Source organism: Protomyctophum parallelum (assembly GCF_964188405.1).
Source record: "Protomyctophum parallelum genome assembly, chromosome: 9".
NCBI classification, from domain to species: domain Eukaryota; kingdom Metazoa; phylum Chordata; class Actinopteri; order Myctophiformes; family Myctophidae; genus Protomyctophum; species Protomyctophum parallelum.
The window spans coordinates 38912309-38933434 of NC_139706.1; the positions used below are offsets into that span (position 1 = coordinate 38912309).

General features: G+C 41.9%; 1 protein-coding gene across 1 annotated transcript in view; it reads left to right on the top strand.

Annotated features, from left to right (window-relative positions):
• Window positions 1-292: 292 nt before the first annotated feature.
• The window catches only part of egfem1 (EGF-like and EMI domain containing 1), an 89117-nt gene continuing 68283 nt past the window's right edge, over window positions 293-21126 (top strand). The window contains exons 1-4 of the mRNA XM_083773817.1: window positions 293-656; window positions 1789-1923; window positions 2748-2857; window positions 3396-3500. Coding sequence (XP_083629943.1) covers window positions 574-656; window positions 1789-1923; window positions 2748-2857; window positions 3396-3500 — 433 coding nt within the window. The 5' untranslated portion in view covers window positions 293-573. The remainder of the gene's footprint in view (window positions 657-1788; window positions 1924-2747; window positions 2858-3395; window positions 3501-21126) is intronic.

Here is a 21126-nt window from a genome sequence, read left to right on the forward strand (position 1 = left end):
CAGTGGTTGTATCATGTGTCCCTACTCTACTCTTCCATTCCATTGAATTGAGAGAACCCGCACATGTCGAGTAGGACATCTACTTGTTGAAAAGTAGAAACTGGGTCTAGCTCTAATGCGTTCATCAGATGGCATTAGGGCTATGGAATCAGAGCTAACCACTATTCACACGATTATTATTTTAACCGTGTGACTGTGGAATTTGAATGACACTGCGTTCACGCCACTGCACTGCACAAACGTTCATCCCACTCAGAGACACGACGACACGACCAAGTGGACCAGACCAGAGACTAGAGAGAGACACCAGAGGCAGAGAGAGAGAGAGTGAGTGAGTCCAGACTGTGCAGAGCTGCAGAGTGCAGACAGAGTATTACAGCATTGTAGTGTGTAGGTCGGACAGTCTGACTGGTGTGTAGCCGTAACTGTTTTCAACACCGGGTCTCAAGGCATGCGTTCAATTCAATGTCAGGATCCTGACATCCTCGAGGATGTGATATTTGACGGACAAAGGCTGCTGCTCCATCTGAACACCAAACTTCTTCTCTCGCTCTTTCTTCAATAAGATTAATAATGTTCTTGGACATTATCTTCTGGTGTGTAATATCGTTTAACACAGCACGCATCGCATCGTCTGTGGAGTTGCAGGTTGGCATGTAAGTGTTTTGAAATTTTGTCTCATTTAAATAGCGATCGAACTCATTCATGAATATAATTGTCATGTCAGACTATTTACATTTTAAATGTATTTTAAAACAGTAAATGCTTGGTTTGTGTGATATCATTCGCATTGAATGTACAGTTTAATTAAATGATTACTCTTTGACGTTTGAACCATCTTTTTTGCAAGTGTTGCATGCTGCCTGCTATTCTTGAACTCTTTTGAATGTTGTTTTGTATTCACTATTTGGCCAGTAGGAGGAGCACTTTCCTGGCCCCTGCTATGATGTCCATGCAGTATTGTAGTGTTGATGCATATTGCAGATTATTTGGACTATGCATTCTTTGCTAACCTTATGACATGTTTTAGAAACTAAATGGTGTTGCTGGACATGTACACTGGAGAATGTTTCATGACCAGGGAGGGTTAGTACTTCCTCTAATTAACCCATGGCAGCTGAATATTGAATCCAGATGGTCTACTCTACTGCAAATACACCTCTGGATTCTGTTCTGAGTACCTGCCCCAATGTCACCAGTATGGGCTGTGATTTCGAGTGATGTATAGGCTTACTGCACATCTGTGTACAATAAAATAGAGAGATGTACTGTTTACACTCTGTATACAGCATTCCCTACACAAAGCCACACGGCAGACACATGCAAACGAGTTTCCTGTGGTGTTTAATTTGTTGTTTATTGGGTGGTCAAACCATGGCATTTTTCGAGCACACGTGATCATGCTACAGTATACAACTTTAGAAGCATTGTATACTAAGTATACTATTGCCCCGTATGGGTCCCTTTGTTTGAGTGCATCATTATGTGTAGCAAGTTACAGTTCATGTCTGCATCTGTTCTGGAGCAAGCCCATGCTCTGAAGTAAAAGTTGCAATACGACAATGTAGAAATACGCTTATGAGTAAAATATAAGCACAAGTAAAAGCATTAAAGTACCAAATGTAAATTTTAGCACTTTTGTGTCTAACACAGCTAGCCTGTTTGTGAACATTTCACCATATCCCACCTTTCTCTGTGTGTGCCTCGATCTCTCTTCTATTACTTTTTTCATCTGTCTGTCTGTATATCCCTGTCTTTCTCTTCTGTCTTGTGTGTTTGCGTGTGCAGGCCAAATGTGTGTGCCGACCAGGAGATGTCCATACTGGGGGCACGTCAGCCTTGTGTCCAGGCATTCACCCGTATGGTCAAGGTATGGAGGCAGGGTTGCACTGGCCACAGCTGGTGTGTGGGCTACGAGAGGAGGTGAGGACCACTATTACATTTACAATGAACTAGATATTTTCTAATGTTTTCATGATTAGGCCAATTCAATGAAAATACACAGGGGAATTGTGTATATATAAAAAATATATATAATTATTGTAGATTTAAACACACCCACAGCTGGAAGATGTCCAGCACAAACTTCTTGGGCTTTTGTTCAATGACGAAGCAAAGCAAAGCAATGTTTGTTTTACCCAGGGTAACTGGACTAAGCTCAAGAACTTGTTTACAGCCAGGCTCATAGAACATTTCATAGTAGGGGTTCAATGCCTTGCTCAAGGGCACTTCAGCGGTGGTAATTTTAACGTGCCGGTCCAGGGATACGAACTAGCGACCTTCCGATATCAAGACCGCTCCGCAAACCGTTCGGCCACGGCTGCCTGTTAACCTACGACACTAGCGCTATTACGGTCCAATGTTTTGGCTGTTTATTCACTCTCGGGTACTTTCATAGTAGTAAGTAGTAACCTTTGAGGGGACAGTGCTTACAGTATCTTCAATTGTCCCCTCCCAGATATATTGCCACAGTGACCTTCTGATTGCAAGCATGATTCACTTTGTAGACCAGAAACAAGTATACAACATGGTGGGAATGTAATTTGATTTGTTTGATTTGTTTAATTCTTCATCATGACACAGAATGTTTATAGACAACTAGGACTAGACTTTTATTTTTATTAATTCATTATTTTAATTTCCCTGAAGGATAGTCCCTTGAGTTGCAGCAAATCGACAGTCAGCAGTATTTACATACAAATTGAATTCATACTTTTCTGCAACACTGTAACGTTTTTCTTCTTCAGGACAGGCTACTATACCACCTACAGGCAGGTGTATAACATGGATTTGCACACAGTCTATAAGTGCTGTCCTGGGTGGACGCAGAAGGGTGATGAAAGGGGCTGTTTGCACAGTAAGTAGTGATGCATCATTTACAGTTTTAATTCATTCATTCAATTTCATCAACATGGCTGAATGGATCCATTCATCCATCTATCTATCATCCATATATCCATCCATTTGATGGAATGGATAGATAAGATAAAATAACTTTCTTAAGTCCTATATACTACCGGTAATGTGTATGTCAAATTGCGAAAATAGCCCATCTACAAGCTCACAATGCATCACAACAAATGTTAACACTCAGAATAACATAACGTAAGACATTCTACCTTTCCAAAAACAAAATTAATGTATTTATCCCCACCGGCGATACAAAATGATTGATGAAATACCTCTGGGGGTACATCAAAAGCAGCATGGATTTCCCTCACATCCTCCCAAGTGAATTGAACTTGGGAGGACGTGAGGGTCGTCTGTCAAACCATTGGATAGATGGACGGACAGACGGATAGATGGAATAGATAGATGGGTGAACAAACTGATGGCCAAACACAAATAATCAGTTATGTTCTATAATGATGAATGTGGCACTTTGTGCTGTGCAGGGGTGTGTGGTGCCAATACCTGCTTCAATGGAGGCAGGTGTGCAGAGAGCGGAGACCAGATATGTCAGTGTCCACAAGGCTTCCAAGGGACACGCTGCCAATATGGTGAGTTATCACTCACACTCATGTGCGTGCCTGGTGGCTCAGCCAGTTAGTGCACAGACCATTATGGTCCAAGCAAGGGAGTGCGAGGACTGACCCTCCGTTTTGTCTCCTGTGTATCTCCTCTCTCTCTGCCCTTGGTTTCTCATCTCTCTCCATGCTCCTGTCTGAAATAATAAAGCATACAAATGCCAAAAATAAATCTATCACCCACACTCACGCAAAGCATACTTGACCAGTTATGTGTTAAGCTAATTGAGTGTTGTGCTGCTGTTCTGAGACCGCGCTTCCCACGTCTTCAGGAGAGAGTGTGTTGTTAAAGTTCCAGGGGAACGAGATCAGACCTCATGCTTTCAGTTTGTAAAAAGATAAATGAGTCTATCCAGATGCTGTGATTGGCTCAGGCCGCTCTGTGGGGAACTCTGGGTTTATTAAAGGTAGCAGAAGTGCAGTCTAGGAAGAGCGGCTACCTTTGAAGACTGGAGCCAGGGGGGCTGTGGCTAACTCAACCCTGCATTCGTTCTCAGAAATCCGGATGTTAATGAGGGCACGTGCTGTGCTGTTGAAGGAGTCACCATGACACTATAACAGAGTTTGTAACGTTGACAGTAGCAAGAACCAGACAAGAGTAAAATGAATTATGACGAGAATTATTACCGCTTACATTTGAATCATGAATTAAACAACATCACTTACGTGCTACCTGAATTGAGCACTTTTGAATTAGACCATTTAAAAGGAGGCAAACATGTCTATCTCTCTCTCTCTAGCATGCATGTATGCTCACACATTCACGCACACGCACGCACAAACATATGCACAAACATGCACACTCAAACCTGAAACCGGACCTGCCACCTTTAGGTTCAGCTCAACAATCTTGACCCAGGGTGTGAGCTGGTACAATGCAGAGCTGTTCCTCTTCAGTCAGATCAGTGTGTTTTCCGTTCTGACTTTTATTTGACCCCCTGTGATCTAGGTCAACACACCAACACACACAGGATGACTTTTAGTTTCCCATTCAAGACACACACGCACGCACACACGCACACACACACGCGCACACACACACACACACACACACACACACACACACACACACACACACACACACACACACACACACACACACACACCTTATTTGAAAATGATTTCCATATTACCATTAACCTCTGAGGGACAGTGCCAAAATATGAAGCATCACATGTGTCCACGCCCGCTTGTAATACTACACATTTTAGGACAATTTGCTCTAAATGCTCACCTCAAACTTCATATTTTTCTTATCGTAAACCTATCTCAAAACATTCTCAAGGACAGAGGCGTATCTACAATAAGGCGAGGACATCCGCCTGTCCAAATCCATTTCTGCCTGGCCAAAATCCATACACTGAGGACAAAAACAAGATCTGAGAACTATTAGTGGACAGCGGATTGGCCGTTGCACGTATAGAGACCCGCAATCACCCATTCGAATGCAAATGCATGGCTTTCAGCCTTTGTATCCTAGGCTGGCAGGTACTGTATATCTCTTTGGAAACCTGTAGTGCTACTGATTGTGAGAGGGGGGACGACAATTAACACATCTTGCCTGCCCAAAATGTAATTCCTGGAAACGCCACTGCTCAAGGACCAGGAAAATAGTCATCCCATCTCAAATTCTGCTATACATTAGGGGACTTTTGGCTCTCACAAATATAGTAATACAAGCACACACACAAACACATGCACACACAAACACTCAATCCCAAGGGTCTTCCCTCCAGCTTGAACTAACATCCCCAGAAAAGAAGGCCTATACCTGCTGGTTCTACACAAAGCTCTTCCGCTGGCTGAGAGATTTCACAGGGACACGTCACAGTTTGTTTGTGCTCGTTTGTTTTCACAGAGTGTCTTTGTTTTTCACACAGCGGGGTGGACAGCCTTTTCTCTTCCTCTTTGGCTTTCCAATCCTCCTTCTCTACCTCTCTGCACCCCATATAGACGAATTAAAAAACTGGTCTCATGGTCGCAGCTTACGTATTTCCTGTAGACGGACTCGACGTAGCTGCAGGGTTTAAACCCTCACCAGGGGCACCTCTTCTACTATAGTGAACTGTAGAGTGACTGATGTTAGTCTGCCTCAAATGTTACTCTTTTACAGTACCTGCTTTTTACTAACACTAACATTACAAAGATGCCCAGAACATTGGGATTAACCTGTGTAGTTTATGGCTGCTCCAACAGTAGTGGCAACATAAAAAAAACAAAAAACGGAATGTCAAAATATCCACCACGGTGGCTGAGACCAGAGCCATTGAGTAATGGTTGAGACGAAGCAGTGAAAGGTCTTATGAACACTTTATTGCTGTATTTTATACCTCATACTAAGCATTTAAAGTATGAGGTATAAAGTACAGCAGCCTTGTGTTCATAAAACAGAAAGATTGGGTATTGGGTAAGACTGACGTTATGTATCTTTCAGGACCTTTCACTGCTTTGTCTCAACCATTACTCTATGCCTGGCTCTGGTCTCAGCCACCACGGTGGATATTTTGACATTCCGTTTTTTTTTTTTTTTTTTTGTTGCCACTACTGTTGGAGCAGCCATAAACAACACAGGTCCATCCCGATGTTCTGGGCATCTTTGTAATGTTATGTTAGTGTTAGTAAAAAGCAGGTAAAGGAGTAATGTTTGAGCAGACTAACATCAGTCACTCTACCATTCAATGTGGTAGAAGACGTGCAGGTTTACCCCGCAGCTACGTCAGTTCCGCCTACAGGAAATACGTAAGCTGCGAACATGAGACCCGTTTCTGGATTCGTCTATACCTCAGTCTGCACCATCAGCCCTCGTTTTTCTCTTGTCCTTAACCACTCTATACTTCGTAAACTGTACACAACTTATTGTCTCTGTACTTGCAATCTGACAATTCCTCCATTGGCATGTTGTGAGCTTGTAGATCTGGTATTTTTGCTATTGTCACAATGAAGTTATGCAATTTAGATATTATCAAACGCAATATTAAACATGTCAGACAGACTATGTTTCCCAAAAAGGTAAATACATGTATGTAATTAAGTCTGATCAGAAGCAGGGATAAAACATAGCCTACAAAGGCAGAGGCATGGATGGATTTAGACACCCCCAAATCGCCATCAGCAAAACCAAGGCTGGTTGCAGCCATAGTTATTGTATGGTCATAGTATGCCAGGGATCTCCCCACCTGTACCTCTGCTCAGCACGTTATTTCTACTCTGTAAAAATGTTGGGGTCCAGTGTTGAGGTTATTTTTAGACCATGGTGACTAAACTTTTATAGCCAAAACGTTTGTTGGGAATCTTAATGGAAAATCCTTTTTAGAGTCCGTTAGGGATGCTATGATATATTGAAGCAATATTTTAGATAGTTTTTAGAGGCCTAATGGACAGACCAGCAGCATTTCAAGTCCTACAGTACATTTCTGAAATAGATGCCCTAAGGGGAAACTTAAAGTATTTCGTTTTTTACAGTATGGTATGAGGTTCTGGCTATACGTTTAACAATTATGTAACGATAAACTATCCATATTGCTCTGCATACTTACTGTATGCGAAAGCGGAATTATCTATCACTCATTTTCACTGTGCACAGTTGAATCATCAGTGTTAATCTATCCATTTGTAACTCAGAGAGAGTATTAATGCAACAAATGTTACATTTGTACAATCTCTGAGTTAAATGGACACAGAGGATTTGACTGTGCAGTAGTTTGGGTTCCTGAGGTGCACTGTTAAAGCTATTAAGGACAAAGGTGTGCGTGCATGCGTGCGTGTTGTTGGTGGGAATAGCAGTTGACCCTCATTGAAGGTTTATTTTTTTAGTATTTGTTATAGAGTATACAGATTACAGATGTGATGTGACAACTAAGTACGATCTAATCTTGGGCATTGTGAGAGAGCTAGAGAACATGTGACAGAACATGTAAGTTGCTGTTCTCACGACTATGATAAATCAGTCTTTATCGGCCCCCATGAGTCAGAGACTGCTGTCTCTCTCTGCTCAGCTGCTCTCAACAGCCTCTGCTACTGACACTGAAACAGCAATTTGGTGTGATACAGATATATTTGAGTTGAGAGAAAGCACTTGTTGATACTGCATCTCTTGTGTGTTGTGTGTGTGTACGTACTACGTATGTGTACAGAAAACATAAAAAAGCAGATTAAAATTGTCATGCGCAATGGGTCATTGAAACCCTTTAATCTGTGCGCCAGTGTCGTGTGTGAAAAAAGCCAGTCTACAAGCCCACAGCACCGCAGTGCATGTGTTGTGAGCTTGTAGAAGCCAGTCTACAAGCCCACAGCACCGCAGTGCATGTGTTGTGAGCCTGTAGATCTGCTATTTTAGGCACACAACTAAGTATAAATCAGGCTTAACTCATGTCGCAAGCACCTTGAATTGTTCAAAGCTACACAAAATGCAGAGCAGAAAAGAATAATGGTTAGGGCAATGAGCAGTGGGATCATCAACCGCATCTTTTCAGCACAACTCGGGAGAATACATGCTGACAGGAACATGTAATAAAACCCTGGTCTCTGGGTACAGTTTCGAGGAGAATCCTTGCTCTGCTACCTCCCTCTCTCCCTCCTCTTTTCAGCACTCATCATCGGCTGACCTCCTGTGAACATCCTCTCTTTGGTGTTCCTGCCAAGCTGTGGTGGTACCGCCTCTGTGTATGCTGGGGGGGGGGGGGGCGGGGCACCTGCTTCCAATTTCTGATATCAGAGAGAGAGGGGGGGGGGGGGGGGCATCCATGATGCCATGTGTCTCTGTCTCTGACACCAAGGCCATGGTGTTGACTGCACACTGCAGGCTGATGATAGCGAGCCTGGACATAACTCAAGCTTGCCTTAAAACACGATAGTGCTGTAGGCACTTGAGGTTTAGCTCTGTGATGGTGGCATTTACCCTTTGCCAGTTAATGACACCCCTGTGTCCCACTCCATTATGCCTCAGACCAAGCATTGCTTTGGTGGAATGACTGAATTCATCAGCGGGAAAGAAGTTAAGGCAACACAGAATAAACGAGAGTATGAAAAGGAGAAATCCCATCTGGTCCTAGCTATTGAAGCCTGCACACTCCCCTAGGGTAGGTACCCTCACAAAAACATGCAGTAATCCTGGTCTCTAAACTGCCTCCCCCTGGCCAGCCGGGACGCCTGATGGAGGGGAAAGGAACTGGTTGGAATAACGTGTTCCTTCCACGCGCTACGTCCAACCAGGGAAACTCCCCCCTGTCAGGTGTAAAGGAGCAACTTGGACACTCAACCATGAAGGAAGCATGAGTTAAGTCCGTTGCTCTCCCTAGGTTGGCGGAGGGTGTGTAGAGCCCAGGATCACATCACAGGATGATTGACACAGGGGTGAAAAATGGGTTACAAAATCGTGGGACAAAAATATAAATTAAAAAAAAAAAAAGCCTGCACACTGCACAGTAAAATTCTACAGCATGTATTTAACTCTGAGAGGGTAGACATGAGAGAGGGATACATTGTACCCTCTCCGAGTTACAGATTTGATACTTTTACTGTGTGGTTACAGCGTTTCTTTTATAGTTGTCATGGTTTAAGAATTAAGACTAGATCCTCTCTCATTATCTTACCATAAAAGCACAAAATCTCTGTCTGTCAATCTGTCAGACTCCTCATCCATTTGTCCGCTCTGGGTTGACCAATTGATCTGGACTTGCCTTATTGCCTTATTGTGTGTGTGTGTGTGTGTGTGTGTGTGTGTGTGTGTGTGTGTGTGTGTGTGTGTGTGTGTGTGTGTGTTAAACATTATAACAGAAAATGTGTCTAGTGTCTACCTTTGGCTTTTATTGTGGGTTTATCAGTGGTCCACGACAGGTGAACCAGCTTGGGAGTCAGGCTCCCTTCAGGCTCCCTTCCAAGCTACCAGTTCCAAGCTCTGTGTGTGTGTGTGTGTGTGTGTGTGTGTGTGTGTGTGTGTGTGTGTGTCAGAATGTGTCTGTAAAGATGTTATTCACCAGATGGATGTTAATGTTCTCACTTCATCACTGGAGTTGTGTTTGTATAATGGTTGTGCACACTTTCTCTTGTCCTCTCTTAATCGGAATGGCTCTTGATAAGCAATCTTATAACTCATTATTCTGCTGTGTTTAGACTTCCTGGGTTAATCATCCTGGGTTTGTTAAAATGAATGAAGCATGAATGGCATTCAGGACAAGTTGTGAAAGTCATTATAAAATGCTTTGAATCAGGTTAAAAAGTTAGAGCATCTTGGAAAACTCTGGAAAAGTGCTCTGTGGAAAACCCTGGTCCATTTTCTTCCGTTTATATTGTGTAACTGTGATGTCTTCCATGGCCCATTAGGCAGTATGTGATCTCCTCCATTGATCTGGCTATAAAATCATACATACTAGTGATCCTGGACAACAGGAGACATTTCCTCTGTGTCTGTTTTATTAGTGCATCTGGTCTTGCTATATGCCTTAAATAGAGAGCATGTGAAAGAATTCAAGCAGGTAAAGATACTACAGGAGTTCTTGCAGACTGCTTGAAGTCGTTTTCCGAAAGGATCCAGTCTATGAAATGTTCAAAGTCGGATGCATTAAAGCAGTGTTTCTTTTGCCAAAGGCACGCCAATGGGAATGTCAAGGCAGAGCTGTATTCATAGCAAATAGTCGATCTACAAGCTCACATGCTGCGATGCGACACGATGTGAGAACATTTGTGGAGAGAAAAGTAGGGTTGCCAGGTTGAAAGTGGTTTAATTAATGTGATAACTTTTTGTAGACAGTATATTGACGTAATAATGTGTGGTTGTCACAAAATCCCAAAGCCAGCATGGAACCACTGCATTAAAGGACCGGTCATACCAGTATAATTTTGACTTTTTGCCATTAGCACAGATTGCCCTTTTCTTTAACCAGTTTTGTGAACTTAGTTAGAGTTAGAGCATAGTCCCCAATAGTGAGTTGTAACCATGTGCTACTTGCTAGGTCAGGATATTGATAATAACCTGTCAGCTAGTGTTCCTCTTGCATTGTCCATCATAATGTTCCCGGCATCCTAAGCATGCAGAGTTCGGCAGGCCATCTGTTCTCATGTGGAACAACGCGATGCACCAGACCAGTATAATTATAAATGTCTGTTTCGGTTTTACCTGACAGGAAATTATTTTGTCACAAGAAGTTGGTCAAAATGGGCAATTACCTGCCAATGCAACATATACTTTTGTATACTGTACACTGTACAGTACAGTAGAAACCAGTACAAGTTTTCTGGTGCAGTATACTATTATTCATAATATTTGAATAATAGTTAGAAGATTGGCATGAAAGATTTTCACACCTGAAATAAATGTGTGTAACATTCATAGTGAGTTTGTCCTCTCCGTGAGAATGGCTCTCCATGGAATATTATAGCTAGAGCCACTAATGTTGTAATGTTTTTGTTTTGAGTAAATTACTTAAAAAAGATAAACAGGGAAAAAACTAGCCAAATGTGAGGGTTCACAGTTAAGTCACTGTCAGCTGACAGGGGGATGCAACAGGGGTTGACATTATCACCTCTGCTTTTAACACCATTCAAGCCCAACACTTAGAGTAGACCATAATTGTAATGCCTAGTTAACAGATTACAGGATCTTAATTGTGTCAAAGGTACACTGCATACTGTGTTTTGAATTAATATATAATGGGAACCATGTGGACACAATGAAAACAGGCCCCATTGTTTGCTTTGGTCCTTTTTCCAAAGATGTCTAACAGAAATGTGGAATATGGCCCCTGTGGTGACAACGTTTCAGAAGTGTGGATGTCTGGGCATGATGTGCTTTGTTTTCATAAGGATCTGCAGCACAGCCCTTTCAATTACCCCTGATAGTATGGTCTATGCTTTGGCTGACAGCCTTCCTTGTTCTTCGTATTAGAGGTTAGAGGTGAAGGTACCCATAAAGCTGTATTAGAGGTTTCAGCCTTCTTTGCCAGACAGAATAATTACAACTACATTTTAATTCTGACACAGGTCAGGTGTAACATGAAGTTCCATATTGAGCAAGCCATATTGTATTATGACTTGAGACTTGTACATGGTAAACCTTTTGAATACATTACATAGTTATTAAGGATCACCTGAAGGATAGAGGAAAGAGATTGCAAACAAACCAAGCACCTTTGGATAGAATTTGAATCAATATTAACGATTGCAGTACTGGAGAACTTCCAGCACTCACTGCCAGCTATAATACTACTACTACGACATAATACTACTGACCATTAAACATTTGATTATATGAAATAAGAAATAACCCTTATATAAGCATTCAATCTAAGTTTTTAGATAGCAATATTTAATAACCATCGATGTGCCAAAGAATTTTTGTGAGATGGGGAGTCAGGACTGGCTCGTCTGATCTGTTACTGAGAATGTTCTCTGTGGTGTGAGTTCCTGATGTTCCTTTGGGGAACCGGTAAAGCCCAGGCAGATTACCATTCCAACCAAATCTGATGTGCTAAAACTGCAATAACATACTGGTGTTTTTCTGTCCACACGCTATTTCAAGTCACATATGTTCCTGATTCCTGTGTGAGTAGAAAGCCAACAGCGATGACACAAGTCACATGAAGTTATATAACATATTTCTGTTGCAAGGTAAGCTCAATTATAATGAGCAATTGAGAAATAATAGTGATTGAGAGTTACCTGCTTTTTGATACAAAAAGAAAAACTAGACCTCGCTGAAACAACAGAGCTTTTTAATATGGCACAGTTGAGAAGCAGTTCAACTATTAATCTGGTGTCAGTGAGGTCAGATGTAGAGTTGCTGGCCGGGTCCATATATGCAGATATAGTATGTCAAACCATGTATGGCTATCTAGGGTTTGATGAGGTCAGTGGCGTGATCTTCATATATGGAGATCCAGGTGATGATAGTCAGCTCCATCATATGGAGATCCATGTGTTGTACCAACTTGGTTCATTTGCAAGTGTGACTCACGTCATGGCAGCCACACTGGTTATCATGAGACTGTCACAATATGGCCATGTATTCACATTCCCATATATGGGGAAGGGCCCCTGGCGATGTCGTGCCCAGCACTGATGAATAACTACCCCATTTAGACAGAGGCCTTCCTGTGCTGGCGCGCCAACATGGACATCAAGTCGGTCACAAGCTGCCATGCAGAATTGAGGTCACGAGGCATGTCCATATATGGAGGTGTGACCGTGTGACCAACGAACCAACGGGGAATGCACGTTTTCATAGTAAATGCGACCTATGATCGCAATTATTACATTCTGCATTCCGCAAGACTGCCAGTGACTCTGTGGAGTAAAGTAACCATATGTCAGAGGCGAGACACAACCCTGAAGCTTGTCAGGCAGATACCATGACCCCCCCCACCCACCACCACCACTACGTGCTTAGCATTACTATCGGAGGAAGACGCTCATTAGAGCTATAATGGCTGCCATATGGTATAGAAGTTCCTTAAGCAGTCCCTCATCTCTCCATGTGCATTAAGGCACCATTGTTTACCAGGTTAATGCGGCGTGGGGTACTAGGTAATGGTCTGTGTGATTGCCCATGTGCACCCCAGGCTCTACTGTGAGATCCCAGCAGAGAATCACACTTTAGATTAATGAAACTAGTTCGGATTGGTTCCAATTTGGTCAAAAAGATTTAGAGAAGCAAGTTTCAGTCAGGAAAGTCTTGAATCCTGACAAAGTTATTTCGTCAACAATGATAGTCAATGTGCCCTTGAGCAAGCTACCTAACCTACAACTTCATGTGTAGTATTGTAGCAGCTCAATGTCCACGTCAGGGTATCCGGAGAACTCGCCAGTTCACCAACTCGCCGCCATTTAGTGCATTTTAGTTTTACTTCACCTTCAATTGAATTGAGAGAGAGAGAGGATTGTTGTTTACACGTACGAATGTTAAAAGTTTAAACACCAAAGTACCAAAGCAATGTAATTAATTAGTAAACAATTCCAGAAATGGTAGGCCTACTTATCATTGGTATTCACATACTCACCTTTGTATCATCATCTAGCTGACCATTTAATTGCACAAAATAATTTGATCACTTTGGAAGTTAACTATAACAACTGTGAGTTGGACATACTACACTGATGAAGACAGCATGTTAGCATAACGATGAATACATTGATGAAAAATGTTCGGCGTGGCGACTTGGTAAACTGTCGAGTTCTCCCGTATCCCACGTCAGATGGAGAACAAATGGTTCTACTGGCTTGATGAGAAAGTGTGAAACAGTGTGTGTGATTGTGTCTGTTCCTTAGAAAGGATGGAAAAACTCAGCATTTGATTTTTATCGTATATTCAGTATTCTTTTAAGGGTCAATTATATGGAGATTTCTTAATATTAAGCAATTAATCAATTCTGAATTGTCTATTTTAATTGTATATAAAAATACTTTTAGATTCGGATTACTCTTAATCAATTTGGCATTTCATAGCAGTTATTTCATTGCTTTGAGATGCCAAATTGTTTTTTTTTATTGATTGATTGAAATATTTCTTAACAGTTACAGAATTACAGTACATTTCAAGCACAAACTCAATACAAAGACTGTTAACTGTGAGTGGACGACCCAATTAAGCATTACACTTGTTTACAAGAGGGTCCACCATGTTCAATTCATCAAAACATTTAGAGACGTACAAATAGACTCTTCTATATAGTTAAAGAACAGAACAGGAATTCATCATATGTACCTTCCTTCCGTTCAAGAATATCCAAGTCAACAACATCAGGAGTATGAATCTAGAGCTAGCTTTCTGTTTCTCAGTCTGTTTAAGCCATTATCTGTCCTTCACTTTAAACAGATTCCTCAGGCAGAGGCTGTTCCTCAGGGGTCAGCATACTTAACAGTGAATTGGCCGTGGTTTAGCGATACCTTCTGGGAAAGGCCTATCTACGTCCACTGGGCCAAAGCATCTAGCACTGTTGTACATTTTGTTTCACGAAAGTACAGTATCTATGGTACCAGGTGCATCGTCTCAGGCATTTGTAAAGATAGTTTAATTGGTTTGATACATTTTGTATTGTAAGCTTCTTGATCATCCTCCGGATGAATAAAGTATATCTCGATCGATCTACGGTTCTACGAAATATACAATTTCAGATTTTAACGAATGGCTTGCAACATGTTGGTGTGTTTTGGTGATGATAGTTTGATTATTTATTTCACATGTTTTTTGTGCTTTTGCTTCTGAATTATTTCAGCTTTCAAATAATTCACATGGTCCCTGCATACAGAGGTATCACATACTCTGTCAAAATATGTGCTGATCGTTGGAATTTTATATAGGACTGTCTGGTCTGGGAGCATTGTCTGTATCTTCTTCACTCAATAAATCAGCTCTCATCTGAAAGTACACGTGCTTTGGCTTATGTGATGAGTGAGTGGCCTACAGTACCAGGGGTGAAATAGGGTGCATATATAGGGGAGTAGCACCGCGTTTTCATCATCCCCGTGATTTGTTCGTTGCTGACAGCAAAGGAATAACGTTTTATAGATACAGTAACAGAAATGAAACGGGAGAAAAATGTGGCACAGCCACAGAAAGAATATAAAAAATAAATAAATAAACTGATTTAACGCGTGCTCTGTGAAGGTCCTTTATGAACCGCATTAACCCTGGTGTCACTATTAGTTTGCCAGAAATTATTTACAGGCAGAAACTTTCAGAAATGTTCCAAACTTTCAAAAACGATTCCACGTAGGCCTACAGGTATTTAGGGGTGTGACCAAGTCGGCCATTGCCTTGTAAGTGCAAACAGCACAGGAACATATATAGTTTTAAGTTCCCAAGCCATAAAAAGCATCCTTGTTTGCACCTCCAACACACTCTTGTTATGTCAATTCCTTTCCCCTATTTGCCCATACTAGGGTGTGGCATCACTGTAGCTAAAAGAATAGGGCTTAAGTATTTATGCCATGGTGTATATACATTCTTAAGACAAATGGAAAACATTATGTGCTTTGGTGAGGCAGTGCCAGTGCTTCAACTATGTAGTTGAAAAGGTGTAGCTGGCAGCTGGTTCCACACATACAGTACACTGCAGAGAGAGAGGGGGGGGGGGGGGGGGGGGAGCTGAGGGTACAGAAGAACATGTGTAGTCTACATTTACAGCCCTATAGCTTCTATCTTGCAGTCTAGTTAGAAAAGACATTTGATTGTGTTTGAGCGAACAACAGCACTGTGTTACAGTCCCCTGTATCAACATCCTCCTGAATAAGGACTTTAATGAGCACGTATTCTTTGCGATAGCCCTGATCGGATAAGGTCCAGGGCCCTGATTGACCATGTCACCTGCTGGAGTTGGGTGTCCATCAGTCAGCTTGAAAACAATTAAACATTTGTCTGCTGTTTATCTCCCGGTGAGATTATTGTTGAAGCTTGATTTTTCTCTCCCTGACAAGTCGTGTATCGGCATATCGCTCCCTCAGTTGTTCATAAATTACTTCTGATTCAGCCATTCACAAGCACTGTGATTGGAAGTCAATGGGGTCAGATCGAGTCATATGTGTAATAATATATATAATACTGTAATAATAGATATGTCACAGATTGAAGTTACAGACTTGCCACTTGAAGTTCGAGATCAACCTGTAAGATTGTAAGCAGTGCTGCATAATCCCATATCCACATGATTGACATTGTTTGTAAAGTGTGACAGCACCATTGCACCAACGACGAACAAAGGATGCAAAGGGAAATAGAGAGATGGAAAGAGGAGAGGCCATGGTGAAGCACAATGAAACAGAATCCAGTTTTTTTAGATGACATTGTGGCTTCATGTAATATTTTTGCAGCATGAAGGAGCAATAATCCAAGCATTTCCTATTATGACAGTTCTTCATACTGTATGTAGCCCTGGTTCTGTTTATCAAATGTTGCGGAAAAACAAACTAGCAAAATACGTGTTTATTGTTAAGAATCTCGCCAAATTAATCTGAGAGATTATCACCTCTCAGAATCAATGTTTATTGGTTGGTTTAATACATTGTTATGACGCTGCTATGACAACACACTGTCAACATCCTTGTGGTCAGTAGTGTTACAGGTGCAGATGAGCGCCCAGGCTGTGTTCATTGAATTGTCAGAGCATCTGGACTTTGATGAAGCAGGAAATACATTTCATTCTGGTTTTAGATTGAAACTGCAGCTTGTGGTGGAGATACTGTACAATCAGTTTTGTCCACTGAGTTGCGAATCCTAAGTATTCCACAGTCATTGTTCAAGGACCTGTCAGCTGATTCACTTATTGATCTGGACCTGGCTGCAATTTCTTATATGTCTTTAACATCTGAGAGAAAGAACAACTCATGCATGTACACAGGCAAACGCATGCACGCACGCACACATATGCCAGACTTGGACACAACACAAAACAAGGAAATTTGAAGGTATTTGAAGATGATTTACATATTAACTTGTGAGGAACATCCATACATTTTTAACACGCACGCATGCACGCATGCACGCATGCACGCGCGTCGCGCGCACACACGCACACACGCACACACGCACGCACACGCGCGCACACACACACACACACACACACACACACACACACACACACACACACACACACACACACACACACACACACACACACACACACACAGAAGCAGCAGTAGCTGCAACAGAGGTCTGCTGATTTATTTGGTGCTTGCATACTTCTAACAGGCTGGTTCCGCCGGGAGAGGAAGCAAGATGGTCCTTGGTGGGATTGGGACGGTTCTGGGGTAGAGTAGCGTGTGTGTGCGTGTGTGTGTGTGTGTGTGTGTGTGTGTGTGTGTGTGTGTGTGTGTGTGTGTGTGTGTGAGAGAGGGGGGGGGGGGGTCAATAACATCTAACGAGGTAAGCAGGCATCAGATGTTTGCCAGTACAGGACATCAGAGCATTCCACAGCTGTCTGCTCACTCACTTACAGCAGTGGTTCTCAAACCTTTTCATTTCAACGACCCCCAGTTTGGAGTGCATTATTAGGCTACGGACCCCCTTAACTCTGAAAGTGTACAAATGGGCCCTTCCATTTGGTTCCATTTTGTACACTCTCAGAGTTACAGACCTGAGGGTCCACTTGGTTTCTAACTATCAATCATTTACTGCTACAGCTGGGGACCCCTTGAACCCCGCCAAGGACCCCTGGGGGTCCCTGATCCCACTTTGAGAACCACTGAGTTACAGTACCTGATAGCATTCAGTTGTCAGCATAAATGTTACCAGGGGACAAACTGTTTGATAAACCGTATATCAAACATATAATGTTTGACATACGGTATATTTACACAATATAATGTTCTTATAGCGATTTGAAATGATGATTGCATTGATAATAGTGTCCTCCTAGCTACATATGAGTAGCAATGTAAAGTCTAATACCTCCCTTTGGCTGGCAAGTAGATGTCATATAACACTGAGAGATTATCCACAAGCTACAAACCAAGAATCTCCTATGACTTCCAAACATGTACTTGACACAAAGCAGAACCATTTCCAGCAGTGGTTTGTCAATGTGAGGTCCAGGGACCACGAACGGTCCTTGAGAGGGTTTCAGAGGGTCCCCTGCTAAATGATTGATACTTAGAATAGAAACCAAATGGACCATTATGGGTCTCTAAACCTTATGGGTCCATTATCAGTAAAAAATCACACCAGTGTGAACCGAGTGGTGCAACTCCCATCTATTGGTTCTCTGTATCGTTCCAATTTGTATCGTTCCAATTTCTTCTCTGTATCGTTCCAATTTCTTCTCTGTATCGTTCCAATTTCTTCTCTGTATCGTTCCAATTTCTTCTCTGTACTCTGGTGCCCCCTACTGGTATAAATAAGTAACATACTCATGCTCACTTATACATACATACATACAGGTACACATACATACCTACCTAGGTACACGGACATTGCTGGATGTAGGAGTGGTTGCACCACTCAAAAATGAATAACTCAGGATTTTACAGTGTATGGTTTGCAGAGACAGAGGGCTGTATTTTGCGTGTCTTAAGTACCAGGTCTTATTCCCTAACTTGAGTAAACTAAAGACCTGGAGGCGTGATCAATGCCATTTGGCTATTCTGAGTGGCCAAAGAGCATTGATCACGCCTCCAGGTCTTTAGTTTACTCAAGTTAGGGAATAAGACCTGGTACTTAAGACACGCAAAATACAGCCCAGAACATCATATCACACGAGGGCCCTTGGCCTAATGCATATCACATTGCGGGTCCTTGACATTAAAAAGGTTGAGAATCTCTGGTGTACAGAACTATATAGTAGGATGACTCCATTGAGGTACATGTCCTCCAGCGTGTCAGTGTTGCATTGAATGAAGATGGATGATCCAGATGCAGTTTTAGAGGCCTTTTGAGAGGGATCCAAAGTTCCAAACCCGGGTATGAGATGAAAGTTTCAGATTGCAGCCATAATTTAATTTAAATACAATTAGCTTTAATTTAATTTAAATTAAAGCTGCAAGTTAAATGAACTCATTGGATGTTGGTGTGTACTTTGGATATCCACATGTTTAAAACCTTTGCTTTTAGATACCCAGAGTGGGAATTAAAAAAATTACATCTTTGCTCCATTACATGTTAACGAAATGACGATGACCTTAGTGTTGAGATGCATTATAGAAATGCTACAGATTTTCTTTGATCCTATATATACTGTAATGAAACGTGCGTGCATGCGTGCCTGCCTGCATCATTGTGTATGTTTACACAATGTCCTTCTGCAGCTGGTTATGGGCTTGTGTGTTAGCTTGCTCGCCATGTGGGTTGCCTGTTTAAAGATGCAATCCATAAGTTGTATGTCCTCTCCAGACAGAGATATGCAAATGTACATCCGGAATTCAAACCCATGGGTCTCCAACATGGTTGACCAAACATGTACCACTCAGAGAGAGTGAATCCCTGCTTGGCCAGGCAAGATATTGGGCTTATGGGCGTCATATGCAGGACTATTTGCCAACCAGGTGCTCACCGCCAATCACGTTTTTGACGTCTATTTTTTATTTGTTTTAGCTCCTATGCACAAAGCTGTGCATAGGAGCTAAAAAAATAAATAGGAGAAGATATTATCTTGTACGGACAAGATAATATCTTGTACATACAATATATTATCTTGTACGTACAAGATAATTAATAATTATCTTGTACGTATCTTATAATAATTATCTTGTACGTACAATATATTATCTTGTACGGAGAAGATAAAATATATTTTGAATGCATGGCCATTCAGGGGCTCTGTACGTATCACTAGGGTTGACTGTTGATATTATTCCAACCTCACTTTTCCAATATATATTGTAGTATATAGTGGAAATAGTCCTCTCAGCTGTGACTGTGTGCCAGATACTTTAAAGCATGCTATTCCTTTTAACATAATCCCCGCCGAAAAACGTAACCTACATTAACCATTAGTCTTGGCAGTTTTAAGTTGTATACATGTTTTGATCCGATCTAGTCGAAAGGCTACTCACATTAGCTTCGGATGGATCTGTTGTTAGCCATAACACTGGACTGCGCCAACTTGATTTGCGCATGCACCCACGTACGCACGCTTCAGTCACTTTTATCTCCAATTCCCCGTCCATTTCTGGTCAAACAACGCTTATTGCGCAGAGCATAGCGGTCGCTGTAATTGCGCCGGCCTGTACTTCTCATCGGCTAGTGAGAGATCAACACCTAATCCGACAACACACACACCATTCAGTCAACATCCGGTTCCGGTTGCGGTGTTTTGGATCTTCAAAATAAGGGTTGAACTGAGGAAAATCCTGGCATATAGACTAGTAATCATTCTTTAATTAATCCTGGTGGCCAAACGGTTTGTTGTTGTTTTTTGTCTGCTGTTTTTATCAGGATGGGGGACAATAATTTTAGCACGTCTGGTCACCGTAGTTCAACTGTGTCTGCCCATGGCTGATTCGGTTTAACTTGTATTTTGTCAGTTAGGAGTGTTGCTTTGGCAGCAACAATCATGTTTCATCATGTGCGTCTTTGACCTTTGGCGTGCCCCAGGGTTAAATCCTGAGTACATTTATTTTTTCTCTGCATATGCTTCCCCTTGGTGTCCTCATTTGACATTTTCAGTGCATTTCCTATCATTGTTGTGTGGATTATATATTTGATACTTGATACACAGTTGTACTTTTCGTTTAAACCGAATTACCGAATCAGTCCAGACAAAACTGAGATCCTTGTCATAGGTCCTGAGAGCATCTCTCAAATATTTTTGATAGTCCCTGTTGGTCCCTTAGCAGTTAATGTGAAACAGAGTCTTCCTTGACCATCAAGTGAACGTAGAGATACATGTGAAGAAAGTGATTCAGTATTGTTTCTTTGAATTACAAAATATTGCAAAAATCAAACCCACACTGACTGCTCAAGATCACACACACACACACACACACACACACACACACACACACACACACACACACACACACACACACACACACACACACACACACACACACACACACACACACACACACACACACACACACACACACACACACACACACACTGTCAATGTCATTTTCTTTCCCAAACAATTCCCCATGGTGGTGGAATCAGAATCCTGCTTCCAGGTGGAGGTTA